Raw genomic sequence first — 27,143 nt, 5'->3', positions numbered from 1 at the left:
AAAAAAAAGAATCCTTCACTTCAGACAAGAATGGTGGGGCACGTTAAAAAGAAATAAGGGGGAATTATCTACTACTTCTTGGCGAAAGCCTGGGCACCGTCGACCAAGCGGCGCTCGGTGTTCTGGCGACCGTTGACAAAGTCGGGGTAGTTGAGGGTCAACTCAACGGCACCGTTGACAATGTTGTCAACAGCCTCGACACCGAGCATGAAGGAGTGGTCCTGGTTGCCGACCTCGTAACGCCAGCTGCCGAAGCGGCCACGGGACCAGATACCCTTCTCTTGGAGCTTGGGAAGAATCTGAGTGAGGGCACCCTCACGCTCCAGGGTGGGGGTAGGGTAACCGTGGTCGAAGCGGCGGTGGTAGGTGGAGACAATCTCATCACCGGGCTGGAGCATCTGGGTGTTGACGAGACCCTGGATAGATTCGGCAAGGAGAGTCTCGTGGTTGACGGGCTTCATGGAAGATTCGGAAACCTCCAACATGACGGACCAGTAGGGACCTTCCTGAGCCTCGGTGCTCTTAGGCTTGGAGCCGTCAGCGAGCTGAAGGGTAGGCAGCTTCTTGGAGGCTTCGGGCTGGTTGTGGGGGGAGTAGTTGGAGAAGATGGTGGCACGGTAGAATGGGCAGTCATCCTCGGGGAAGTACAGCCAGCACTTGTCGCCGATGCGGTCGGGACGGGCACCACGGATACCAACACCGATAACGTGGGTGGAGGAGTAGAAGAGCTGCTTGGTGAGGGGGATGAGCTCGGCGTCGTTCATAGCCTCGGCGAGGTAGTCGACGGCCATGGTGGAGACCAGCTTTCCGTAACCAATGGTGGTGCCATCGGCGAGGGTGACGGTCTTGTTGTAGGCGTTGACCTTCTCGACCTTGTTGTTGGGTCCGTAGCGGGTGTTCTCCTTGGGGAGAGTGTCGGCAACAGCAATCCAGATACCACCAGTACCATCGCGGGCGGGGAAACGGAAGGTAGCATTGGGACCCCAGTTACCGGCGGTCTTGTTGAGGATGACGTTGGTAGTCACGGCCTTGACGTTGGGGGCAGCGACACGCTCACCGAGCCAAGCGCATTGCATCTAAACATAATTGATTAGTATTATTTTCAATCCCATGGAAAACAAATCAAACTTACCTTGGTGGTGGGAACGGCCCAGACCTTGTAGTTGTAGGGTCTCATGAAGAGGTCGGCAATACCAGTACCCATCATGCGGACGATCCACTCATCGAAATCCTTGGGCTTGGTGTTGGAGACACGGGCCTCAAGAGCAGCATCGATCATGCCGTCAATGCACTTCACCTGCTCCTCCTTGGGCAGCATGGAGATGTTGTTTTGGAAGGGGTAAGGAACCCATTGCTCCTGGCAGCGAACGTAGGAGATACGCTCGTGGGTGTACCAATCCGCCTCCTTGGGGAGGGCCTCGTTGATGCAGTCATCGAAGTACTTGTAGTGGGAGAAAATAACGTGGCCGCCGACATCGTACAGCTGTGTGCCAGGTTAGCGGTGAGGACGCAATTGAAACCAAGTCGCAACTTACGAAACCTTCGGGGGTAACATCAGTGGAAGCCAAACCACCAGGGGTCTCGTTTGAGTCGATAATCATCCATGAGGGGCCATTCTGTATATTCAATTAGATTCTTGATTCCCAAATACCCCTCCCCCTTTTTTTTTGTTTACATGTGCCCCTCTCCGACACAGTAAATATTCAGGGAAACAAGACTTACAATCTGGTTCAAACGCTTGGCGGCACCCAAACCAGTTGGGCCAGCACCAATGACGAGAACGTCAACAGAACTGTAAAGCAATTGTTAGAGATGGCAGACATGGGTGAATGAGCTAGGCCTTACATGTCGGGGTGGGTCATTCTGCCTTGTAGGAGGTCCTGAAAGCTGGGGACTCGTTTGAATGTCTTGCGGGCGACGTTCAGCATAGAAGCACAGCTGCAGGAATCTGCAGAATATTCAGAGGGGGAATGGAGGGATAATAAAGGGCAAGGAAGCGGAGGAACCAAAGAAGAAGGGGAAGTGGGAGGACAACGTGACCAACCAAGCTAAGGGTATCTAGACGCACCTGGTTTTGTGGGTTAAACGGATCCGGTGGAGACGACGTGCCTGTTTCAGCTTTACTGATTCGTATTGATATTGGTTCTTTGTTATTATTTTGCTTTTTATTTCGACATTAATTTCCTTTTGATTTTTGATTTTTGAGATTTATATTAAATTTTCTTTTATCAAACCTCGAAGTAGGTCCTCCTATCATATTGACAAGCTCAATTGCAATTACAATAATCTACTCAGGGGGAGGCAGTGCTCTTTTAGAGACCAGTACTCCCTACTCTCTACATGGAGTAAGAGGAACGCGTAAGGCAATCTCATCTCATCACACCGTAATAAAAAAACCCTGGTCAAAACTTAACATATCACATTCGGTGTAAAGCCGTTATTGGGTTTGAGCTTATCATGATACCTCCAAAAGCAGGGGCCTAGAGTGCATGAAATATGCATTCACCTTTCGCATGCGGGTAAGTTGATATTAGAATTCCCTTGGCGGGTATTGGATAAACATTCAGGGTCCTCCCTCTGGAATGCCCGTTATCATATCAATCCCAATCTCGGAACATTATTCTAGAAGAATTAAAAAAAAAAAAAAAAAAAAACTTGGAGAGGGAAAAAGGGGCGATATGGATAGGGGCAACCATTGAATCTCGATCCAATGTAGTCAGGCTAAAAACGCCACCGATGTAGGCATTGGCACATTGTTGGCTATGGTTAAATTAGTACCGCAATACTGTTTCGGTAGTTTGTATGGACCTCCATCAAAGGTGATTTTGGGTACAGATGAGGCTATCTTCCACAGATTGTTAGAGATGGTGATTCAAGTTTCATCTATCGATTCCCAGTTGTTTACTCCGTACTCCGTACGGACATCGTATATACAGTGTGCATGTGTATCACATGCATCAAATAACCAATCTAATAGGACTATCCTAAAGGGAAACACCTCAAGCCCTCCCGGAGCAACATCCGCAGAGTTGATCGTCTCTCATCTGGCGGTCTTGAGGAGAGCGGGATTTGCGAAACTTCAGTGCATTGGCATCTGGTTCCACTGATTGTCACTCCCAAGAGAGTAATACAGCGAGGATCTCTTGGGACAAACAACCGATCTTGTCATTGATCGCCCCTTGAAGGAAAAACTTCTCGAATGACTAAAGAACATGTGCCAATTGCCTCTTGAAACATCTACTCCCGTCAATACCAAAAGCTTAGGGGTCTTTCACCCCCACCATCACTGGTCCAAGCACATTGTACTTGTGGGGGGCTGGAAGGTCCCCTGATTGCGTCAGACACGGCCTTCAGAGGGCGGATCGCCGCATTCTCCACTCCGTAAGGGACCGGATGGACCAGAGGGTCACTGAACGCGGGTTCTTGTGGACCTTGGCTAACAGCTGCTTGCGTAATGCCCTACTATTAATTTGGATCTGCGTTGTTTCGGTTTTGTCTATTTCAAACCAGTTCATTTAGGACATTCCGATAGTGCTGATGTTTTCGTCAATATTAGATGTACCTCGATAGATATCGATATGTGTTAGGATTGGAACATGATTGAAATCCGATTGAAATCTGATTGAAATTAAGGATAAGAGTGTTGATTAGGAATAGTGGATCCATGACTAGGTTGATATTATTGGTGAATATAAAGGGGAAAAGGGGAGACTTCTCGCCACGAGCAAACCCATGGACGTTGTGGCCAGCCTTTCTCAAAAATTAAAATTAAAGACATCTGGAGGCTAGTAAAGTACTATGTATAAATGGTATTGGTTCTAGTATAACCGGTATACAAACGAAATCCACTACGTAAGAGACCGGATAAACGATGAAGAGCATAAGTGAAAGTGTACAGGTGGCCTTAGCAGAGATGTAACGGATGTAACGGTAATTCACATACTCGATTTCCAGCATTTATACGTACAAACGTACAAACGTACATACTGAGTACAACCTCTCCTCTGACTTTCTGTTTGCGGCGAGTGGATCTCCTTCTTACAGCTGCTCCTGCTCCTGTTCCTGTGCTGTTTTGGTGTCTGACTTTTGGTCTATTTTCATTTACCATCACTACGTTTTCTTCTCTTAATTTCCCTTTCAAAACCCTCTTGAACTTAATGTTTGGTGCCGAAAAAAAAATTACTTCCGAGGTACGTACCCCCATTCCATCCCTTCTACCTTCATCATCATTTCTTCATCTACGCTCGTTTTTATTTATCGCTATTTGCTTGGTCCTGTCACACTCGTTAACCTCCGCATTTTAGTGATCATTGCCTTTTAATTTCCCTTATCCTTGCCCACTTTTCTCCGTGGCTTCCTCCGCATTTAGTCAAGGAAGCCTGTCCCGGCCCCGACCTTTCGAATTTAAGCGATTCTTATCCGATCAATCTCAAACCTTTACAATGAGCGACGGCGAGAAGGTCCGCGCCTCTGGCGAGACTCCCCGGGAACAGTCTCTACCCACTGTCAACCCCGCAGCGGAGAAAACAGAGCAGCCCAGCATTACATTCCACCCCGCGGTCTATGTGACGTGAGCAACATCCAAGGAAACAGACAAATACAAATCGGACAGAATCGCTGATATCTTCATAGTACATGGATCACTTTGAGTTCCACTGTTATCCTATTCAACAAGTACCTCCTCGACTATGCCAACTTCCGTAAGTCAGGTCGGAGATACAATGCGAGGAAACTGGCACTAACACACGTGAATAGGTTTCCCCATCATCCTCACAACATGGCACTTGTCCTTCGCTACCATCATGACCCAAATCCTCGCTCGCACTACTACTGTCCTTGACGGCCGCAAGAAAGTCAAGATGACCGGCCGTGTCTACCTCCGCGCTATCGTCCCCATCGGTATAATGTTCAGTCTGAGCTTGATTTGCGGTAACATGACCTACCTCTACCTCAGCGTTGCCTTCATCCAAATGCTCAAGGCCACCACCCCCGTGGCTGTTCTCCTCGCAACTTGGGGTATGGGTATGGCCCCGGCCAACATGAAGGTTCTGGCCAACGTCTCCATCATTGTGGTTGGTGTGGTCATTGCTTCCTTCGGTGAGATCAAGTTCAACATGGTTGGTTTCCTCTTCCAGATTGGTGGTATCATTTTCGAGGCCACTCGTCTGGTCATGGTGCAGGGTCTGCTCAGCTCCGCCGACTTCAAGATGGACCCCATGGTTTCTCTGTACTACTTCGCCCCCATCTGTGCTGTCATGAACGGTGTCGTTGCTCTGTTCTTGGAATTCCCCCACGTTACCATGGACCATGTCTACTCCGTTGGTATCTGGCTTCTGGTTCTCAACGCCGTTGTGGCTTTCCTCCTCAACGTCTCGGTCGTTTTCCTGGTAAGTCGCACTTGATAATTCCGGACCTTCATCCCAAGGGAAGATTACTAACTCCCTCTACAGATTGGCAAGACCTCTTCCCTGGTCATGACTCTGTGTGGTGTCCTCAAGGATATCCTGCTGGTCGCTGCCTCCATGTTCCTCTGGCAGACTCCTGTCACTGGCCTTCAATTCTTCGGCTACTCCATTGCTCTGATGGGTCTTGTCTGGTACAAGCTTGGCGGTGACAAGATGCGCGAGTACACTTCCTCCGCCGGCCGTGCCTGGGCTGAGTATGGTAACAACCGCCCTGCGCAGCGCAAGTTCGTCGTCTTCGGAGCTGCCGTTCTTATTTTCTTCCTTTTTGTTGGCTCTATGGCTCCCAGTTACGCCAATGGCTCCGTCGACCGTGTCAAGGGCTACCTCGGTGGTGCCACTGCTGGTAATGCTTAAATGCACTTAATAAATCCTAAGCCTTTTGTCTCCTATAAATCGGAACGCAGAAAACTCGGCCCAGTGTTCGAAGCCACAATATCCGTTATCGGATTGCGTCGGCCGGAATGAGAGCGCGAGTGTAGCGGTATCCGTTCCTTTCTGTCTCTTGGTAACACACAGAGACTGCCGCTCATGCCTTTTCCTTTATGGGCCCCTACGATGCAATGGAACACGAGGGGACTCGTTTTTGGCTGTTTTATTACCAATCTTTTTTTTTCAGCCACATTTCTGTGATGTATACAGTGACATGAAGGTGTTGTTGCTGGCGGTGTACTTTTTTTTTTTTTTTTTCTACGAACGTTGATTATACTTGCACGAGCTCTGGTGTCGGTTTGCTTTGGACCTGGTATTGTGGTCTCTATGTTGTTTCTTTCACCATCCGTGTCTTTATAGTATCCCAATAGACTTGAAACTGACATGACATCATATCACGTGATCTCCTCTATTCTATTTACACGTGATCCATCGGTATCACGTGATGTAATTATTACGGGCCGGAAGTCCGTCCTCATAGGCCAATCGCCTCTGGGCTGGACCCATCCAACTTGACTCCACCCGAGACGTCTTGGCTGCATAGGCCAATGGTACCCGTTAATAGCGCATGTATCAATACCGTTATGGTCGATCGGATAGCTGCTTTTTGGTGGTATGTTACCGTTTGGCTCGGTACCTCCGCATTTCGCGCATCGATTCATCCACTTCTTCAGATCGTTCTTTCCTGTCTTACGCTCTTACCCTCTTACTTCGCTCTACTTTGTTCCTTTTTCTCCCATTTCCCCCCATTTTTCTCCTCCCAATTCTTCATTTTTTCTTTCAATCCCACCTTTCATCCTCTCTATCTACATTCTTCTTACTTTTTTGGCCGAAACCTCTTCCACCTTTTACCTCTCAGTCTTACTTCCGTCTCTCTACAGGTGGTTGAAGCTTATTGTGTCTTGCTCACCTAATCTAACAGAACAGTTCCCCCTGTCTTAAATTCAAGACAATTTCGAGCGACAATGTGTCCAATGATTCTTAACCGCCTCTCGGACGGCCCAGCTACGGTCCTCTCTCCTCCCCGGGAACACGCCTTCGCTCGGTTCTCCTCTCAGTCCTCTTTCCTCGACTCCTCAGGAGGCTTCAACGGCTATCCGGCGAGCCCTAGCACTGCATTTGCCAACAATATCTCTGCGCAGTCTATCCCCTCGAGCTTCAATTTCTCGTCAACCCCTGCGGTTCCAAAGCCTTCCCGCAAAAGGTCCCGTGATGAGGCCACTTTTGAAGAGGCCGTTGCTCCCACCGTGCCCCCAGGACACCAGGCGGCGCCAGCATCCAAAGTCCAGCCCATCTATGGAGAAGGCATGGTTCTTTTAAACCCACAGACTGGCCTTGCGATCTCTGCCGAGAGCCAGACCGGCACATGGTACGAACAAGAGTCTGAGGCGCAACAGGCTACCACTGCACCTGTTTCCTCGCGGTCAAATGCGCTGCTTTCCGATGCTACAGAAGTAAGCCGCAAGTCTCAGCGCCTTGATACATCCGCACCGGGTCTGGATGATATTGCGCTGTCCTCGATCCGCCAACGCTTAGACGACCCTAGCTCCAACGATCAGCATCGCACTCTCAATGCGGGCCCTGCCCCACCCGCCGAGCCTCTAGTAGATGATGCCACTCGTCTCCTAGGTATTGGCTGGCAGCGTGTCAACACCGACGGTGACATGGCTCCTGCTGTTCGTGGCTGGACCAAGTATATCGACAACCAATACTCGGCCTACTTGCACGACTCTCAGATGCTCATGAAAAGCCGTGCTCTGAACGCCTATCTTGTGGCTGCCACTCCAACATCTGGATCATCGCCTGCCTTCTATCTCTTCAGCGAAGACCTCACTCAAGGCCAGCTTGTTGCCTCCTCCTGGGAAGCCTGCCTGCAAAATCTTCGTAGCTCCCCCATCATATTCGAGGGTGTTGCTCTTCTGGGAGCTGCAGACCGACCGAACACACAACCAATTTCCTTCAACGCTATGGACACTAGCGTGCCACTTCTTCAACAAGCCCTATCCAACAACCCGCAAGCATCAAGCCTCGACGAACTGAGCGGAGGCGCGGAAATGGGAATGGAGATCGACTCGTAACTTCTTCGAAAAAGGCGTTCGATTGCCTTCAATCCCGTCCGATCCGACCGATCCGACCCGCCGTCATGACTCGACGTCCAGCCAACCCGCACGATCGATTTTGGACTTTTTTTTCCTCGGTTGTTCTATCATCTTTTTCTCAGTTTTTCAATTTTCTTTTCACTATTGCTTATTTAGTTATGAGACTCACGCGCCTGACTGGCCCAGTCAGCCAGTTTCGCCCAATTCGGTTCTCGCCCAGGGGAGGCTTTTCATGGGTTTGGGTGGTTTGCTTTCCTCTTTTTTATGGGAAAAGGCCGGCGTCGTAATCTGGGAGTTCTTCAAGTATTCACATGCTTTTGACGAACGTTATTTATCTACGACTATCTATTTCATTAAATCAAAAGATTCAAATCATTCTGGGGTTTGGGATAATGTAGCTTCACTGGGCACGGGGTACGGTCTACAACCACTTTGAAGGCATCCTACCTCGTTACTTTGAAAAGAGTGCCCACAAAAGGCACTAGCTCTTGAGTTTGGGATCTACTTTAGCGTTTCTCTTAGATGCATTTGACATAAACATGTGAGTAGACATGAGCATTGAAGACACAGAAGAAATGGCTAAGTAGGTCAAATATTGATTTCATTACGTCTATGCGCGAGTTTACCTGGTGTCGAGGGATTGACAACAGGCATCTTTGTGATATCCAACGGAACGTTGTGCTTCACAATGAGATAGCTGTAGCCCCAGACCCAGCTAGCCAAGAACTGAGCGATTCGTAGGCTAGCCGATGAATGTTTAATTGTCATCAAAATAGAAAGCCCGAGTGATCGGAGAGTAAAATATGAGTACTGCTGCTCAGCTGTGGAATACAGCAATAAGTAAGCAACATATCCTGCCCAGGTGTACTATAGGTAGTAGAACCATAGAGCTAGGAAATATATATATACCATCAAGTAGGATATTTATAATTCAGAGATGCCCATACACATATCATAACCTGTGTGATGGTAATTCTACAATGGGTTTCCCACACACGAGAATCACCATTGTGTCCACGTAAAATTCGGACGTATTATATTTGCACTACTACTTTCTCATTCCATTTTGATATAAGTCGAAGCGTCGTCTAATTTCCCTCTTTTGCTCTTACGAACCTAGGATATCTAGAACTCCTAGAATGGTTGGAATTCAATGGGGGGGTTGGCTGCGGGAAAGGAAATGAACTAGATTCTGTTCCTTTGACGATGATCCGTTTGTTCAATATTCGGGCTCGTGTTCTTAATGGCTGGAGTAAAACACGCACGCAGATACTCGATATTTGTGATGGTTGGATTTGTCGTTAGACGTATGGCCAGTATAACTATCTCTCCCCGTCGGAGTACCGTCGGCTATGCCGATATTATTACAGCTGATTTTGTATGCGATGTATCATTGCCTCGCTGAAACGTTTGACTTTATCTGCTTTATGAGATCTTGCCTCTAATATCTCCCTAATGTTCAGAAATGACGTTCTAATATTGCTATAACTTGTTATTGGGATTTGTTTTCTCTAGTTTCAATCAGGAACTACAGTGTAGTGGTGGCGCAGTTGGCTATACAGGTAATACTTGCTTGGGGTAGCCTTGGAATGGGAAAAGAGTAACTAGGTAGAGGATGGAGGTGTGGTATAATGATCGTTATCATTAATGATCTAGGGGGGCTTGATGCTACCCAGGCTTAGCGAGTGCTCTGCTTAAAGTACATTGATGCCACCGAGCAAAGTGCAACTGCAATCGTGAGATATTAATATGATAATTCAATTCGGAAACCGCAATGCTTGTATGGGTGAAAGACATGGTATCATCTCGAAGGCTGTAAAACAGAAGATCAAAGAAAGCAAGTGGATGACGATCGCATCCTAATAACTCCAAATCCACCGAAAGGACATGACAAATGCACAACAATACTCCTGATGCCAGGTTACTCAGTCATCATCGTCGCCATAATCATAGTCACTTTCGTAATTGCCCGCAAATGCGTCGTCGAGGCCATCGTCCTTATCGTCGTCATCATAATCGTCCTCCTCATCATCATCCTCCTCCTCAGGCTCTGCCTCGACCTTATTTACGGGACCACCCTCGGCCATGGCTGGCTTTGCATCCTGAGTGATGATTGGAGCAGTAGACGGTGGAGTCGGCAGTGGAGCGGTAGAACTAGGACGGATGAATTTGGCATCGAACTTGGCATCTGATGGAGTTGCACGCCGCGATCGTGAGGCTGCTTCCGGCTCGATGCTGGCGCTGCGCCGTGAGATGACGCTTTGGCTGCGACTTTGGCTGCGACTTTGGCTGCGGCTCAAGCTTTGGGACTTTGCGTCTCCTCCTTCGCCGCCGTATAAGGTGTCCAAGAGAGAGTAGTTAATCTTCTTACTGTAACCTCGGCGCTCGAGCATGCGACGTGTCGCCTCGGCTGGGGTTGAGGCCCGGGAGCTGCGGCCATCTTCGCCCTCGCCCTCCAGATAGGTAACGTCTCCGAGGCGGCCACGGCGGCGCTTGCGTGGTTTGCGAGGTGTGCCTCCACCGGTTGACTCTTCCAGGGCCCGCTTTAGGGCTTTCGCTTGTTGTGTGCGAAGGTACTCCTTGTTTTCTGTCACCCAAATCGACTCCTTGATCTCGACTTCAGCAGGCAGGAGCAGACAATTGGCGACTTCAGGGTCATCTTCAAACTCGGCAGCATCGATTTCAGTGCTGTCAGAAACGGTGGGCCGTGGTGGTTGGTCAGAGCCGACACTCTCAATCATGGTTGATCCTTGAGCGAGCATAGATCGCATCTCATCTTCTAGCGCCGCTTCAGATGCAACCTGCTCGGCAGAGGGTTCTGGTGTGGGTTGGCGCTTGCCCTTGCCCTTGGAGTGGAACGGCTCGTTTTTGATATCTTCAACGACTTCATTCACTGCCTTGGCAATTACTGATGCACGTCGACCGTGGCTAGTTGCGGTTAAAGCCGGGTCGATTGGGAGACTGGGAATCGCGAAACCGTCGGCATCTATACGAGGCGGCTGCACTGATTCTGTTTCACTTTCGGTTGGAGAGTCATCATCTTCGAGTTCAGCCGCAGTCTCTGGCAGCCTCTTGATGCGGCTTTTCCGACCTTCTCGCCCGCGAGTGAAGGATGGGGGGTCATGGGTGTTCTCTAATTGGACCGAGCGGAATTGATCAACCGTCAATTCACCACTCTCGGTGGAACCGAACTCGTTCAGACGTTGGCTGATAGTGGTTTCTGTCACTTTGACGATGTAGACGACTTCACGTACAGTTCGGCGGAAGTTGTTCATCCGCGCGGCAAGAATCAGTGCGGCACCACAGAGACCAGCTGGGCGTCGACCGGTGGTCATCCAATCACGGTTCATTCGCTGAACGATCCTGACTGCCTCTCCAGCCACCGCCATGAGAGAGGGTCCGAATTCTAGCTGCTTGGCGAAACGATAAATCAAACTTTCGGGGTCGATGGGGTTCATGAGAAAGACATTGCCGCCCAGGCGGAGTTCGTCGAGAAGTGCCTTGTATGTACGACCAAGTTTGAAGACATTGATCATCAGCACATCGGCGAAATCAATCAGCATGACGGTATTGCCATTTTGACGACGGCATGCAATGTACAAGCACACCGCAGCTACCGTCTTTGTACGACGACCTTGGATAAAGTTCAGCCCCACGGCAAGCTTAAAGACCTGACCGGCCGCCTTGGTTGCACTTTCCGGAATAGTTAAAGCCCGGGAGAGTTGGAGCATGTATCGGTTTCCAGTTTGTTCGGTCATTTCTCGACTCTCCATAGCGCCACCGCGCTGGAAGCCCGGACCATAGCTGCGTACGTGGGTCTGATCTTCTCCGACGAAAGATCCCTGCACGACAGCTGCACCGGACGAGGATTCACCGAACGTGACTTCAGAGACAATGTTGTTCTCGCTGATGACTGTACCACAGCCCGTACAGACCTTCACGCCTCCATCATCGACAATATGCGGAGCAGGGCATCCTGGATTTGGACAATTAGATGTTTTGGGGTGTGTTGTCGGGCGGGGTGGTTGCGGACGTCCAATAGCAGTTGGACGATTGATAGGAGTAGAGTTGGGAGGTTTTAGACTGGCCAGTCGTCCTACAGGAGGCCGGGGCCCGCGGGGAGGGATTGGACGCGCGCCGGATCTGGGTGCCGACATTTTGATTGAAGCGAAAAGTAAGAGGTTTCAGAGGTTGAATTTAGACAGGGGCACTCGATGGAGGCCGAGTCCTCACAGCCTCGGAAATTTCTTGAATGGGCGTCGCGCAGCTATTTTTTTTTTTTGTAGCGAAAGGTTTATCGACTGTCACGAGAATCGCGATAAGGATGAAAGTGGAAGTGAGAGAGAAAAGTATTCAACCTGCTTATGTAATTCGCCGGAATCTGCAGAGCTGGGTTCGAACCAACGACATAGTTCTGGAGTTGATTGGATGTTGGCAATCGAGAGTTGAATCAAATACAAAATGAGCAATTTCTCAGTTATGTTTCTTTGTCTATTATTTATGTGTACATGCATTGTTATATGATCTGATGGGTTCGACTGATGGATCACGTGACCTTAATTGGCTTTCGACACGCTAGCCTAATTAGGCTTAGTTAAATTTGGCCTTTGTCGCCCCTCGGTGCCTGAGGTTCCTGGATGATCCATGACCACTGCTGCACAGCATCATCAGACTTGATACTTCACGCACGTGGAGTGGTTGCTTTTACAATGTTGAATACGGGAATCCGGCCTCATTCTTGATTGCTAGCCTCGACACTAGCGCCATACTACATAGGGGCCGCAGGGGGTCATGATTGAGATGTCTGGAATGCGGTATTTGTGCGTAGTTGGGAGGAATCGCGCACAAATGGCGCATCTTCGCCATGTTTCAACTTATCCACCTACTTCTAGGATTTTCCTTTCTTTTCTTTCTTAATGAAATGTGATATTGTCTTGCAAATCAAATCCCGTTCCCGGCTTTTGCTTTATATGATAAATCGCCGCTGGTCGCTCTTCCCTTCACCTTGATACCAGATCGCTCTGTAAACAGAATCCTGTCAACTGCCTGTTCCTAACCTGATTTGAGCAAGATACTTAAGATATCGGCTCTGCTGAGGGTTTGCAAAGATCGATATATCCCGCACTATACCTCGTCTTTGAGCTGCAGCGATTTCTTCAATCATGTCTCCAGCACCCAACCACAAGTCTTCTGATCTGGAGGCAGCCCACCAAGACTTTGATACCCAGACCAGTGTCTTCTTTGTATCTAATGTTCACTGCGCATCATGTGTTGCATATATCACGGAAGTGCTCTCCGAGACCCCTTCAGTCAGAAATATCGAAGTCACAATTTTGACGCATGAAGTGCGTGCGAGCCATAGCACCACCGTTCGGCCGGCCGATCTCGTCAACGCGTTGATTCATGCCGCATTCGAAGTGCACTATGTTACGACATTTGACCAACGAGGAAAGCCCATCGCGGAACTTGACACTTCTTCCTGGAATCACCGAGGCTCCACGCTGTTCTCCTCGCCGCGAACCTCTGTTTCTAGTATCTCCTCCAACATAAAAGAGCGTATCCAGACCAGCAGACATAAACGACATATTGCCAACTGTGATGCATGCAGGAAGGAAGAACTAGAGACCTTCTCTCGTCATTCTTCTTCTCGAACGGAGCTAGGATTTTTGGACGAGAAGTCCTCACAGAGTCCCTTCTGGCCATTGAGCAAGCACCACGAACAAGATATCACTGCTACCAAGCTTGAGTCAACCCCAGAGAATGTTGTGCAGGAGAGTTTCCGTTCATTTGCCACCTCCGAAACAAAAGTTCGACCCGATGTGTCTACTCCAGAATTACCAACAGACATAGCAGAACTTCCCAGTCCGTCCGCTGAATCAGCTGATGAGTTCACCGCACAAATTAGCGTTGGAGGAATGAGTTGCGCATCTTGTGCCAACAGTATCACTGCACAAGTCCAACAGCTTGATTTTGTGAGGACTATAACCGTCAACCTTCTCACCAACAGCGCAACGGTAATTTATGTTGGACCTCGCGATAATGTTGACGAGATTGTTGAGCGAATCAATGATGCTGGATTTGAAGCATCTCTTGACGAGGTGAACCAGGCCCCCAAACCACCGGCATCGGGGGAGCTGGCAGCAAACTATGTCAGTGAGATTGCAATCACCGGCATGACCTGTGGCTCTTGTGTCGGAGGGGTTACTCGAGGACTTGAAGAGCTTCCTTTCATTCGCGATGTGTCTGTGAACCTGCTTTCCCATAGCGGGAGGGTGGAATTTGAAGGCCGAGACAATCTTGATAAAATTATAGAGAGGATTGAAGACCTCGGGTACGATGCCACCGTCAATAGCGTCTCCCCATTGAAAGGTGGCACCGAAAAGCTCAGCACTGCCCAGATCAGAACAATCTCTATACATGTGGGTGGAATGTTCTGTCATCACTGTCCACAAACTGTTCTGGGGGCAGTGAAATCGGTTCCCGGTGTCACCATCGAGGAGGCACTCTCCGAGAAAACCCCCATCCTCAAAGTCACCTATACTCCACAGCCACCTTTACTCACTGTTCGCACAATAATCTCAACGATCAACTCGGCGAATGACAATTTTCGCGCGACTGTCTATCACCCGCCCAGCATTGAAGACCGATCTCGTGCGATCCAGCATCATGAAAGAAGCCGTCTGTTGGCACGACTGCTTTTTGTCTTTATCAGTGCCATCCCGACTTTCTTCATAGGCATTGTATTCATGTCTCTTGTCTCGTCTGAAAATTCTGTTCGAATGTACCTGGAGCAAACTATGTGGTCTGGCAGTGTCACCCGCATCGAATGGGCGCTGTTTATAATGTCAACTCCTGTCATGTTCTACGGCACTGATGTGTTCCATACCCGGGCTCTGAAGGAAGTTTATGCGCTATGGCGGCCTGGAAGTCGAGTGCCGATCCTTCGGAGATTCTACCGTTTCGGTAGTATGAACCTTTTGATCTCTGCGGGCACATCAGTGGCCTACATATCATCCCTAGCGGTACTCATCGTTGATGCAGTTGTGGGTACCAAGTCTAGCCCTCATAGCACGACTTATTTCGACTCGGTTGTCTTCTTGACTCTGTTCATTCTTGCTGGTCGATTCCTGGAAGCCTACAGCAAAGCCAGAACTGGCGATGCCGTCACATCTTTGGGCAAGCTTCGACCTTCAGAAGCACTGCTGTCTGATGACACTTCCGAAGATGGAATGAAGCGTACGAGCGTTGATCTCCTGGAGGTTGGTGACGTTGTCAGTATTCCTCACGGCTCCTCGCCTCCTGCAGATGGAGTGATCGTCGATACTGCGTCATACCAATTCGATGAAAGCTCTTTGACGGGAGAATCACGACCAGTGAAGAAAACAGCCGATGACATAGTCTATACAGGCTCAGTTAATGTTGGCCAGCCGGTACGGATCCGTATCACTGAGCTCGGTGGTTCATCTATGCTTGATCAAATCATCGCTGTGGTTCGTGAGGGACAAAGTAAGCGTGCACCTCTTGAACGAGTTGCTGATCTTCTCACTTCGCATTTCGTCCCTATTATCACTCTGATCGCCATTTCGACTTTCGTTATATGGTTGGCGCTTGGCCATTCCGGTGTGCTCCCCGCAGATTATCTCGATGTCGCACATGGCGGCTGGACATTCTGGGCGCTGGAATTTGCGATTTCAGTGTTTGTCGTGGCTTGTCCCTGCGGCCTGGCCCTTGCAGCCCCTACGGCGCTTTTCGTTGGGGGCGGCCTAGCAGCGAAGCATGGTATCCTGGTCAAAGGTGGCGGTGAAGCATTCCAAGAAGCCAGTCGCTTGAATGCAATTGTCTTTGACAAGACAGGCACATTGACTGAGGGTGGAAGTCTGAAAGTTTCTGAGCATGAAGTTTTGACCAGTGACCTAGAGGTTGCGAAAGTCGCATGGGCTCTAGCTCGGAAAATGGAAGAGAGCAGCAACCATCCGATTGCCCAGGCAATCACCGAATTCTGCAAAACACAACAATCTTCCTTTGTCAAGTCCTCAGATGTTCATGAGATTTCTGGGCAAGGCATGAAAGGAACCTTTACTGTGTCTGGCTCCGAGCACGAAACGCAATACGAAGCTGCAATTGGCAACGAACGTCTTCTCAAGAGTCTACTGTCCACTGAAACAGACACGTACTTTGTTTCCAATCTGCTGGCAAAATACCAGTCAGCAGGCAAGTCGACTGCAGTTCTCTCACTCCGTCAAGTACACCCCCCATCCACCGAACCATCCGAATTCATACCTGCCATTATCTTCGCCACCTCAGACACGATTCGCCCGGAAGCTGTCGATATAATCTCTCAGCTTCAGAAGCGTCATGTCGATGTCTTCATGTGCACTGGCGATAACCAAACCACCGCCCATGCCGTCGCGGACATGCTAGGCATCCCGCGCTCCAAGGTGATGGCCAACGTCCTGCCGGCGGAGAAAGCCAGCTTTGTTCGTCAGATTCAAGAAGGTTCGCAGAATACACTACCAGCCGATGGTAATACCACACCAAGTTCAGGCCAATCACGTCCTATTGTCGCCTTCGTCGGCGACGGAGTGAACGACTCGCCTGCTTTGGCAGCAGCAGATGTGAGTATCGCCATGGCATCTGGCTCCGACGTTGCTATCAACTCTGCCAGCTTCATCCTCCTCAACTCAGATCTCAGCACGATTTTGCAGCTGGTCCTGCTCAGTCGCCGTGTCTTCAATCGAGTCCGTATGAACTTCGGCTGGGCCGTCGTCTACAACCTCTGTTTGGTTCCGGTCGCTGCTGGTGTGCTCTATCCTATCGTGAGTGGCCATGATCAGAAAACTATTGATGGTGAGATGATCATGGCCAATGAGCACTGGAGATTGAGTCCGGTGTGGGCTGCTCTGGCCATGGCATTGAGCAGTATTTCAGTTGTGCTGAGTAGCTTGGCTTTGAGGATTGACAAAGAAAGCATTATGAAAATTGTGAGATGGAAGAGGTAGATATTATGGTATTCATTTAATTCATTTTGGCGTTATTTCTGTATCTAATTCAAATGAACCCAGTACTCAATCAAGTCTGTTTCCAAAGTAGCCTCGATAGGAGATCTTTCTAACCCATATTCACCTCCCCCCAAACTTCCGCAATCCGCTTGCTGAGATCTTTAGCAACCTTCTTTCGCCCTACAACTTCTGACATTCGACTCGCTATCATCGTCTCTCGCTCCTTAGGCTCCAGAGCCATGTACGCATCCACCAGATGCCGTGGCGTTGGCCAAATCTGTTGGATCTCAAGGGCTTTTTCACCCGTCACGCCACGGGTACACATCAACATTTTCAAAAACACATCCCGAAGAGTAAGAACGTCCGACTTGGAAGTGAGTGCGGAGAATGTCACGAATGAGACCCCGTACGTGATGGACGGGTCTTGAGAGCGAAGATTATCGAGGATTGTTAGGTAGGAGTCAGTGGAGAGCCGACGGCCGGGGACGAGACCAATTTTGGACACTGGAGATGAAGGGGCGGTGGTAGGGTTGGTATTGCTATCAGTGCCTCCGTTGGAGGGCGCGTCTTCAACCCCGTACATCTTCCGCAAAAGCAGAGTCATGCGCGCTAGGTACCGGATTGACTCGTCCAGATGTTTCGTCTTTTTGATAAAGTATTGATTAAGAACCTGTGTCGACGCAATGGCTGACGCAACCATCTCCTGGTATTGCGCCGCACTCCCGCTAGTCGAGTCAGGATGCGTGACTGCAAACTCTTCGATCAGGTAGATGACGTTCTTGATACCGGAGCGACGAAGCCGGAACTTTTGTTCGTGGAAGCGACCATCTTTAATAGATCCGATCAGATCGTCCAGACGCTTTCGCTCAACGATCCAGTCCAGCATCACCTCGTCGCCTTCTTCGCCGTGTCTTGTGAGGAAATTTGGGTCATGGCATTTGGCTACCCACATTGCGTCGCCGACTTCTAGGGCACGTACTTGCGGTGTGATTCCTTGCTTCATTAGTTCGCCGGAAATGTAGTCGCGGTCGGTGGAGGTGCGGACTTCTCGGGTATCTAATACGAGCTGGATGGTGAAGCTCTTAGGTGGGAAAAATATGGGCTCGATATTGGCTATGTCGTGTTCGGATAAATTTTCTTGGGCATCTGCCGATGGATCGTCGTCTTGTTGAAGTGAGTCAAGTTCGGCCGCCAATGCTCCTTGCTGCGACCCAGTTGTTGCGGTAGCTTGGGAGCCAGACGTTGCGGTTTGAGCAGCGCCAGGTAATGTCTTTTGGAGACGTTTGGCTACCTCCCAGCCCTCCTCGGAAAGAAGGTACTTCCGAAGTGGACGTCCATGTTCATAGACTAAGTCTTTCTGAATGAGAGTTTTCATTGAATTCCACGCGGTGTAGAACTTGGTCGGGTCCGGGGGTGCCGTGAACGAACTGTCGCAGTATGGCTGGGCCACCTCGATTAGGTGGGCCTTGGTCATCCCCTGGGATGCATTCTCATCTTGGGTTCCCAAGCCCAGCATCAGTGCATATGGACCAGATCGTAATGTTGGTACATACGGCTTGGCTTTCCGAGGCTTCTTAGTCGGTTGATCGACGCCGCCTTCAGATGTTCTCTTTCCACCTGTTTGACCTAGTTGAGCTTTGGTTTTGGGGCCAGGGTGCAATTGATATCACAAACCTTTGTCAGGCGGTTCTGGCATTGGAAGCCCATTTTCTTGACAGTGAGCCTTTAATTTATCAGTCAAGCGGTCACACAATTTAGGACCCAGTCCATTCAATTGCTGTGCTTGAGACGGATGTTGGAATTCTAACGGACAGGCTTTCATTGACTCATAAGCCTTCTTGTACCTACAAGATGTTAGATATAGTCTTTGCCGAAGGGCGCCAAGAGATATACGTACACGGTCACGCCTTTGCTGTTTCGTTCTCGAGCTTGATCCAGCCATTCTTTGATCCACCCCAGTAGGAGGGGGTTTGCACACTCCTCGCTCATGGCGAGTCGAGTGTCCAGTGACCGAGTGGCAAATCAGTAGAGCGAACTATCATCCAGGCGAGTCTTGGACGCGAAGTGATGTTGCCTTTTTGGGAACGCGACTAACACGTGATGATAAGAGAGATAAGAATATTTGCAGAGATGCCCTGTAGAACTGCTCTTAATCCACACTCTACTTGATTTGTAGGCTCATAACGCACTTGGATATGATTGACTCGCATTTATCCCAGTTACTTGTTTCATGCGTCAATTGGAATTACAATTTGATGACCTCCCAGGTCTAATGGCACTCGTACAGCCTTTGTAATGAACTCCGCAATTGAGCCAGATCTATATATATTATTTTTTACTACATAGCCAAACATTTTGATTATCACCGTACAAGAATAGTCGGCTTATGCAGCCTTGTGATATCTGTTTGGTAGTCCTTTTGGTAGTTATGTTCAAGATCTTCTTAGATGTCTTATGAGATTTTTTTTCCCTAGACATTTCCCCCCTTATTGGTGCTGTAGCTAGAATATAGGTGAAAACGTCTTAAAATGTGCAATACACTTTTCTATGTATAATGAGGGATGTTCTACGCAATTTGATACTAAAATTATCCAAATTACTTCCAAGGTTGTTGTGTTGATTGCCACCGCTACCCTGATTCGAGGGAAGATGACGTCGACAATCCGCGCGAACTACATACTCGGGTGTACAAGACAGGTTCCAACACGTATGGATAGCCATTCTCTGTCAAGCCTATGGGGCCCAAAATAACAAAACAAACTCCTTTTTTACAACCTCACACTCAGGTCTACAATAGAAAAACGAGGCATGCTATCTACTTCGGTCGACGGTGCTACGAGTAAGGCCGACGACAGTCTCACTACGGATCCTGATATCATAAAGGGACCAACTGAGAGCCATGTACTGTCTCAAGTGGAACAGGATGAGAAAGGCCTCTCGCAACAATCTGGCGATACAGCGGAAATTACCAATATCGGATGGGGTGAATCTCCAGATGCCATCGAGGAACCTTTAGTGGCCGGAGTGTCAAATGAGGATTTGTGGATGCTTATTAGACGATTCGACAAGGTACGCACCGTATTCCAAGCGGGAATATAAATGTACGAGAAGTTGGAACTGACCTTTTCATCCTGCACTTCAGCAAGTCTATCGAGTCAAAGCAATTCCCGATGCTCCCGCGCAGAGACTAGATCTCACGCGAAAAGACGACGATGAATTCTCGCCAGATAAACTCAGGGCTACACTTGAACGTTTTTATACAACCGTTATTATTGGCTTGACCAATTTTATCAAACATATTGCTCGACTACGGTCTTGGAAGGAGCCACGCCGAACCGCTGCCTTTTGCACGGCATGTCTCCGTTCTAGGAACAGATAGCCTTTGTTTGTACTATTACTGATGATTTGATTCAGGTTTACGTCTTATCATGGCTGCTCGATCTACTCGTTCCAACTATGCTGGCCGTCCTACTTGCTCTGGTGGTCTACCCACCATGTCGATCACTTATGTTCCCTCCCGCTCCGATTTCTCTTGTCAATAAAGATACAGGTGGTGTACAAAAACCAAAGGCTGGAATCCTTGGATCTGATGACAGTATCACCGGGGCCCCCGAGAAATTCAAGGGCGAGGCAGCCGAGCAGGAGGCCAGTAATCTTGTCGCAAGCGTTGCCAGTGTGGCTGTGGGAAGCGCAGTCGGAAAGCATGATCAGGGGGTCCCTGATGATGCACCTTTCGAAGACGATGTGCCAGACGCGATGGATATTGTTGCCAATACTGCCGATGCGCAAAGCGCCGCCCATGGAAAGGTGCCGACTGACTCCCATGACAAAACACGACAGCCTATGAAACAGAGCGTGATGGAAGCTGCGAACTCTTCAATGCAGGTGATAGGCGATATTACAGATACCTATGAGAAGTTGGGCAAGTGAGTAAAGAGCTTGTGATTCTCTTGCCCGTGGCTTGGAGTTAACTTTATTTTGTCTAGTGCTCTATCCGCCACGGCTCCGTTTCCCCAGCTGACTCCTCGACTGCGCCTGGTAGCTTTGCTGGGACCAGCATTGCTAGCCTCGATGATGACATCTTGCTATGTTTTTATGAAGCTCAGTACACTCTTGGTTGGGCTCACCTTCTTTGGAGATCCTGTCATTAGACGAGGGGTTGTATATCTAAATCGCCGCCTCCCGAATTGGCAGAAGCTTATTCAATTGCAAAAGTATGCCTTCAAGCCATGCATGTACGCAAAATGCTAACTCTCAATAGTTCCCTTCTGAAAGGTATACCAACAAATGCTCAGCTGGCCCTTACTCTTCTCCGCATCGGCGAGGCGAATGCGTCACCACTTCCACCCCCTCCAACCTCACAAGACAAAGTGCCCTCACGGCCAGCTTCTTTAAATCAGGAGGAAATCACCTTAGGTGCTACTGGTGAGGAAATAAAACAGGCTGCACTGGTTAAGCCCGAGGACCATGCCCAGGAGGCCCAAGCTTCACCAGAGAAGAGCCAGAAAAGAACATTAGGATCTAGTATCCTAGGCTTCTTTCGAGGAACCACAGCCAGTGGTGTCGAGAGCAAACGAGGGGTTGATCGCTTGCGAGCAGCAATCGGTTCACACCATGCTAAGAATCGTGTTGGCGTCCTACGTGACAGAGGGAAGAGGATAACACCAAGTGGGCCTGTTGTATTTGACGCTCGATGCAAAGGCAAGCGCGGCACTGTGATTATCGACTCAACCAAGGAGCCTCCGCTGCTGTACTTCACGACCGATACACCACAGAGTGGAGATGCACAGTTGGAGAATCGCAAGAATGGATCTGTTTTGTTCACTATGCCGGTGACTGATATCCAGGAGATGCGAAAATTGGGCGGTATGGGATGGAAAGGGAAATTGGTTGTTGGTTGGGCTCTTGGAGGCAAGGAGGTGGTTGATGGTTTGCTTATCACTGGCAAGAAGCCAGGGCAGTCATATCAGCTCACTGCCATGGGGACGAGGAACCAATTGTTTAATCGGCTTATTGCCATAGACAGACAGGTTTGGGCGACCTGTTGATTCAAATTCCAGGATGCGTGCTAAGAGAATTGCAGGTTTGGGAATGATACCCTTGATCTGATGTTTTGCTTTATGTGCCGGTGGTAATGTGTACAGTCGGCTAAGTTCTATTGAGCAATGATGTATCAGCAATTATGAGACCATGAATATCATCACTCAAACCCCAAGAACCATCGTCATTGCCTCTAACGGTGACTCTCTACACGTTGTGGTATGGCATAAATTCACACCCACAACCAAGAAGAGCAGAAAGAGGATCATTTAGACTAAAACATCCCATCCTATGCACGAGCAACAAGTCTGCATTAATATATAATATCCTTCATGGAACAATTATTGAGAACAGAACTCACATCTTCCAGCTCCGCTTCCAAGATAGTCTCCACCATTTTACCAATGGCTTCTGCACGTTCTTCTTTGGTTAAACAGCCGATCTTAACGAGCTCAGTCAGAGCATCTCCAACCCAGTTCTGGCAGTTCCAGTCTCGGTCGCTATTGCTGTTGCGCACCGATGTGCAAGCACATGCAAAAATGATCTTCGCCTTGGTGGCGGAGTCCGGCGCTGTACATACAGGGATCCAAGCTATTGGCGGCTCCGACATTGGGTTCTCTGGGTCCTTCTGGAATTTAAAGAAAGGATGTGCACCGACAGCATGAAGCCAATCGTATTGGCCGTCGGAGTACAGGGCGTGCAGCGCTGTGTGTCGGTATTTGGAGAAGTCTACTGGCACGCCTTTATACACGAGGAGGGATATTTTTGTTGGCATTTTGGGACAAATTATTATTCCAAGCCAGAGATTATATAATATCTCACCCAAGTCGCTTTTCTGATGGACAACACAAGAGTTGCAGCGAGGTGGGTTGTGAGGAAAAGCGGGCGGTTGTAACTTGGGCCGACACCTGCCTCGGTTGACACCTTTAGACAATCCTGGTCTATATCAAAAACCACCTACGCGTTCTTTGTCTCTTTTTTTAGGTAAATTTAAATGGAATTTAAGAAATAAACCAATCGATGATATCGTTGAAATTTTAGAATCTAAGTAATCCCGCACAGTCTGCTCAAAAGACTCGTCACGTTTGAACCCCAAGGAGATGGCCTGGGTGTTATCAAACTGAGTTGGCCATGACTTTAGAATTGGGATCAACGCAGAGTCCTCCTTCTCTGTAAGAAGAGCTAGTTTATCTGCACCGCCCACTGCTTCCAACGCATCCATCATGCCCTGGACTGTGACGCAGATTCCAGGCACATTGATCTGGCGAATGTGCGGGGGAACAGAGTCGGCAGGAAGACGGAGGGTGAGAAGGAGATTTTCCACAAGGGTCTTGGGCGAGCATAGCCACGACTTGAACTGTCGGTCTTCAATGGGAATCACACATTTCTTCCCGTCGAGCGGCTCCCGGATCATGCCGGAGAGGAAGGACGAAGCTGCAGCAGTAGGCGCACCCGGTCGGACGGAGATGGTAGGGAATCGCAAGGTGAAGCCGGTAATAAATTTACGGCGAGTATATTCGTTCACCAGCGTTTCGCACACGATCTTCTCGGCGCCGTAGGAGGACTCCGGAGTCGGGATCACGCTGTCGGTCACAATTTCTGGCAACGGTTGGCCGTATACGGCCTGGCTGGACGAATAGATGACCCGCACTCCGGGGCAAGTGTGTCGGAGTGCATCGAGCAGGTTTCGGGTTGCATCGATGTTGACGCTCATGCCAAGGTCGAAGTTGGCTTCGGAGCCGGACGACATGATGCCGTGGAAGGCATAGACGGCATCTAAGGAGGAATCGACGATGTCCTTGGCCCCTGTCAAAAGATCGGCCTTGATTGCCGTTGCAGATTGGGGATAGCGAACGCCCGCAGGGATCGGGGGTTGATGTATATCGGTCAATGTGACGCGATAGGTTGGGTCATTCAACAGCTCCTTCGCAAGCAATTGGCCGATGAAACCGGCAGCGCCAGTGATGAGGACATGCATTTTCTTGAGAATAGTACAGTAAACAGGGAATAAGGGAGGGAAATGTATTTCAATATGTAAGTTTAGCTTCTCTCCGCATTCGCATCAAGTCCGAGGCGATCTTTACTTGGTCCTCCGCACCGGACTTGGGCCGGCACAGCACAGTTTCTAAGTGGATCTGCTGTGGAACTCCTGTGTGCGAATCGCCTTGGAGTTTTGTCTCTCGGGTCCCTCTTTTGTTCCAGGGTCTTCAATTGGGGCCTCTTGAATCCTGGGGGAATGACTCGATTGTCCACCGGTTTGAGTGGCCTGTTGAAGTCAAAGACATAAGCTAATACCACATGTACTGTATTTATGGAGTATACTTAATTCAAAACCATCAAAGCCGTGATCTCGAAAACATATAACATGCAAAATTCACATGTTGTGACTATGTTGTATAGAATAATGTCGAGGTGTGAATTTCGGGAGAAAGTCAAGTCCGCGTGGGGGGTCCAAGTCACACAACTTGCTTTTGTTTCTCTTCCTTTCTCTTGATACAACCCCCCCTATTGGTTATAACTTCCCTATTGAAATATAAGTGCAATTTATCTCTAGCTCCTCAGCGTACTTGTGTCATTTAACCTCGCTTTACTCCGACCGTTCCCCACTCCAGAGAACATTTTGCCCCCTAACCCGAATGCCGGAGTATCACCGACTCCTCGCACACCATTCTCCAGACTAGCATCACATCATGGATACCACTACTCCACTGAAGCGGTCTCCTGATGACGCTGGGCTGGAGTCGCCCCGACAGAACAAGACACGTTCTGTCCCCAGGATCTCCAAAGCTCGTGCATGTGAGTCTTCCCCACATCATCTCCGATAACCCCCCAATTAACGGGGAGCAGGTGCAGAATGCAAGCGCCATAAGATTCGCTGTGAGTTTCGGACAGGAGAGTCAACTTGTACAAAATGTACTCGCAGCGGCATCAAGTGCGTTGTAAACGACTTTTCACAGAAATTCGTTGATGATGATGGGATGTACGTATGACCCCGCCCGGCCCTTTGGTGAGCTTTGGAGCTATCAGGGGCTACGCTAATCCAATGGCTCTGGTATAGATGGAAATCACAGGCCAATGCGACCATGCGACAGCTGCAGGCGGCTGTTTCGCATCTATTGCGACAAGGCGGACTGCCTGAGCTCTCAACTTTTGCTCCCGGGGACACCCTCAATGGCCCCAGCCCTGCCGAGTCGTATCATGGTCAGCATCCCTCCGTCGATCGGTCGCAGACACAAGCCAGTCACCAGGAGGGATTGGGAGTCGGAGTCGTGATGGATGTTACCCGGGAGCCATCGCCGGAGCAGGATCTCCAAGACCCAGATTTGGTCCCTGCTCCTATGCGCAGTCTATACGAGGTCACTAAATTACGGAACTTGAGAAACAACCATGTCGAGGCACCGAAACAGACGTTGCTAGAGGAAGATTTTATCTCGCGGCGATTGATCTCCCTTCATGAAGCGGAGGAATTATTCGCGTACTTCAGTCGCACCATGAACCAGCTACTGTGGGGTGGAATAATTCTTGTACATCGTGATTTAACGTCCGTTCGTCGCGCATCGACGCTTCTTTCTGCTGCAGTGTTGACTGTTGCGGCACTTCATATTCCAAACCGCACCGAAACCTTGAACCGGTGCTACGGTGAGTATGTATCGCTTGTATCCAACATGGCCCTCACGCGGGCCCACACTCTGGATGATATCCGAGGCCTCTGCGTGGGGGCATTCTGGCTATCAGAGTTAAGTTGGAAATTGTCCGGACATGCGGTACGAATCGCGACCGAGATGGGTCTTCATCAAAGTTATCAGCGCCTGACCCGTGGACACACTGATCAGTATGAACGCGCCCAACTCTGGTATCTGCTTTACGTATGCGACCATCACTTTAGTATTGCTTATGGACGACCACCTGTCATCCACGAGGATGTGGTGATTCGTAACTATGAGACCTTCCTCGCGTTGCCGATGATCGTCCCTGGAGACATTCGACTTCTAGCCCAAGTTGCTCTCTTTATGATTTTGACCGAAGCATATCGAATGTTTGGCAGCGACACTGAACAAGCATTGACCGAAGAGGATTTTGGACAGTTGCGCGTATACAATGTCGCAGTAGACCAATGGCGACTTCTCTGGCAGCCTCGATCTGGTGAGTGATTTCTCAATCTTAATTTCTAGCAACTCTCGGTTCTAACATACATTGGAATCCATTACAGCCGATAGTGCCTATGTGCGGACTTATCCATCCAAAGGGGTGGTTCTGCACTACCATTTTGCAAAGTTCCAGCTGAACTCTCTTTCTCTTCGTGCGCTCTCACCATCCAACACACCCGTCTTTTCTATGGATCGCAAGGAATCTGCCAACATCGCAATTTCCTCGGCGATGGCATGTCTGAATATGGTTCTCGAGGAGCCTGATATTCGGGATGCGATCGTCGGCGTTCCGATCTTCACCCACACTATGGTTACATTCTCCGCCGTTTTCTTACTCAAGGTCGCAATCAATTGGAACACGGCCTACCTTAGTATCAACGCCCGCCAAGTACGACGGCTAGTTGAGCGTGTGATCGAATTGATGAATTGTGTCTCTGCAGGCGAGCGACATCTTACTCGACATATCGCCCGTGGATTAGGCAAAATGCTTGAGCGCTTTGACTCTTGGGAGGCTGCTTGGCAATTCCAAGGAAACAATGATACTGCGGCGGAAGGCCGCGAGGTCCCTGGGGGAGCCAACGCCATGGCACAGGGATTCCCTCCGCCGGATTTGATCTATGGCATGGTCGGCACATACGGATTTGGTCTTGACGAAAATCTGCTAGATCCGAGTATGGCAGATTTTGAATTTCTAACGCAATGACCATAGGAGTCAAAGAAAGACTCGAACAAACCCTGGGATATCTAGGATATCAGGAATATCAAGGATACCACGGACACCAAGGTTGTCAAGATCTGAAACATTTGAATACCATAGATGTGCACGGAATGTAAAGAGAGTTGGCGACACGCACCATTCTGTCATGGACCACGCACTCAGACTCCACCCGGGGTGTAAGCTATCACCCGTGGACCTCAACCCTAAGGTCTTGTCACTCCCATGTCGTCACCGTCACCTCCCGC

General features: G+C 49.4%; 9 protein-coding genes across 9 annotated transcripts; 5 read left to right on the top strand and 4 right to left on the bottom strand.

Annotated features, from left to right (window-relative positions):
• Positions 1 to 71: 71 nt before the first annotated feature.
• Positions 72 to 1,862, bottom strand: PEX2_096330 (protoporphyrinogen/coproporphyrinogen oxidase; the record flags this gene model as incomplete). Its single annotated transcript, XM_016746903.1, has 5 exons — positions 72 to 1,076; positions 1,133 to 1,483; positions 1,536 to 1,616; positions 1,723 to 1,792; positions 1,846 to 1,862. 5 exons carry the CDS (start codon positions 1,860 to 1,862, stop codon positions 72 to 74), a joined length of 1,524 nt encoding a protein of 507 aa, XP_016594097.1.
• A 2,580-nt stretch (positions 1,863 to 4,442) lies between these two features.
• glfB (uncharacterized protein) lies at positions 4,443 to 5,819 on the top strand (the record flags this gene model as incomplete). The annotated part of the gene is made up of 4 exons (XM_016746902.1): positions 4,443 to 4,570; positions 4,633 to 4,700; positions 4,756 to 5,387; positions 5,451 to 5,819. The coding sequence occupies 4 exons, from the start codon at positions 4,443 to 4,445 to the stop codon at positions 5,817 to 5,819; spliced, it is 1,197 nt and encodes a 398-aa protein (XP_016594096.1).
• Positions 5,820 to 6,868: 1,049 nt separating this feature from the next.
• On the top strand, positions 6,869 to 7,972 carry PEX2_096310 (uncharacterized protein; the record flags this gene model as incomplete). Its single annotated transcript, XM_016746901.1, has 1 exon — positions 6,869 to 7,972. The coding sequence occupies one exon, from the start codon at positions 6,869 to 6,871 to the stop codon at positions 7,970 to 7,972; it is 1,104 nt and encodes a 367-aa protein (XP_016594095.1).
• A 1,946-nt stretch (positions 7,973 to 9,918) lies between these two features.
• On the bottom strand, positions 9,919 to 12,150 carry PEX2_096300 (transcription factor TFIIIB subunit BRF1; the record flags this gene model as incomplete). Its single annotated transcript, XM_016746900.1, has 1 exon — positions 9,919 to 12,150. One exon carries the CDS (start codon positions 12,148 to 12,150, stop codon positions 9,919 to 9,921), a length of 2,232 nt encoding a protein of 743 aa, XP_016594094.1.
• Positions 12,151 to 13,155: 1,005 nt separating this feature from the next.
• On the top strand, positions 13,156 to 16,992 carry PEX2_096290 (putative copper resistance-associated P-type ATPase; the record flags this gene model as incomplete). Its single annotated transcript, XM_016746899.1, has 1 exon — positions 13,156 to 16,992. One exon carries the CDS (start codon positions 13,156 to 13,158, stop codon positions 16,990 to 16,992), a length of 3,837 nt encoding a protein of 1,278 aa, XP_016594093.1.
• Positions 16,993 to 17,101: 109 nt separating this feature from the next.
• On the bottom strand, positions 17,102 to 18,981 carry PEX2_096280 (crossover junction endonuclease MUS81; the record flags this gene model as incomplete). The annotated part of the gene is made up of 3 exons (XM_016746898.1): positions 17,102 to 18,609; positions 18,667 to 18,836; positions 18,890 to 18,981. The coding sequence occupies 3 exons, from the start codon at positions 18,979 to 18,981 to the stop codon at positions 17,102 to 17,104; spliced, it is 1,770 nt and encodes a 589-aa protein (XP_016594092.1).
• An 819-nt stretch (positions 18,982 to 19,800) lies between these two features.
• Positions 19,801 to 22,040, top strand: PEX2_096270 (DUF3292 domain-containing protein; the record flags this gene model as incomplete). The annotated part of the gene is made up of 4 exons (XM_016746897.1): positions 19,801 to 20,061; positions 20,407 to 20,918; positions 20,979 to 21,206; positions 21,254 to 22,040. The coding sequence occupies 4 exons, from the start codon at positions 19,801 to 19,803 to the stop codon at positions 22,038 to 22,040; spliced, it is 1,788 nt and encodes a 595-aa protein (XP_016594091.1).
• Positions 22,041 to 22,306: 266 nt separating this feature from the next.
• PEX2_096260 (SDR family oxidoreductase) lies at positions 22,307 to 24,010 on the bottom strand (the record flags this gene model as incomplete). The annotated part of the gene is made up of 3 exons (XM_016746896.1): positions 22,307 to 22,321; positions 22,394 to 22,737; positions 23,047 to 24,010. The coding sequence occupies 3 exons, from the start codon at positions 24,008 to 24,010 to the stop codon at positions 22,307 to 22,309; spliced, it is 1,323 nt and encodes a 440-aa protein (XP_016594090.1).
• Positions 24,011 to 24,722: 712 nt separating this feature from the next.
• PEX2_096250 (putative C6 transcription factor) lies at positions 24,723 to 26,883 on the top strand (the record flags this gene model as incomplete). Its single annotated transcript, XM_016746895.1, has 4 exons — positions 24,723 to 24,828; positions 24,880 to 25,012; positions 25,091 to 26,175; positions 26,243 to 26,883. The coding sequence occupies 4 exons, from the start codon at positions 24,723 to 24,725 to the stop codon at positions 26,881 to 26,883; spliced, it is 1,965 nt and encodes a 654-aa protein (XP_016594089.1).
• Between the last annotated feature and the right edge of the window lie 260 nt (positions 26,884 to 27,143).

Source organism: Penicillium expansum, assembly GCF_000769745.1.
Source record: "Penicillium expansum strain MD-8 chromosome Unknown contig338, whole genome shotgun sequence".
Taxonomy (NCBI): Eukaryota; Fungi; Ascomycota; class Eurotiomycetes; order Eurotiales; family Aspergillaceae; genus Penicillium; species Penicillium expansum.
The sequence above is the reverse complement of the archived record's forward strand: the minus strand, read 5'-3'. Positions and strand labels throughout refer to the sequence as shown.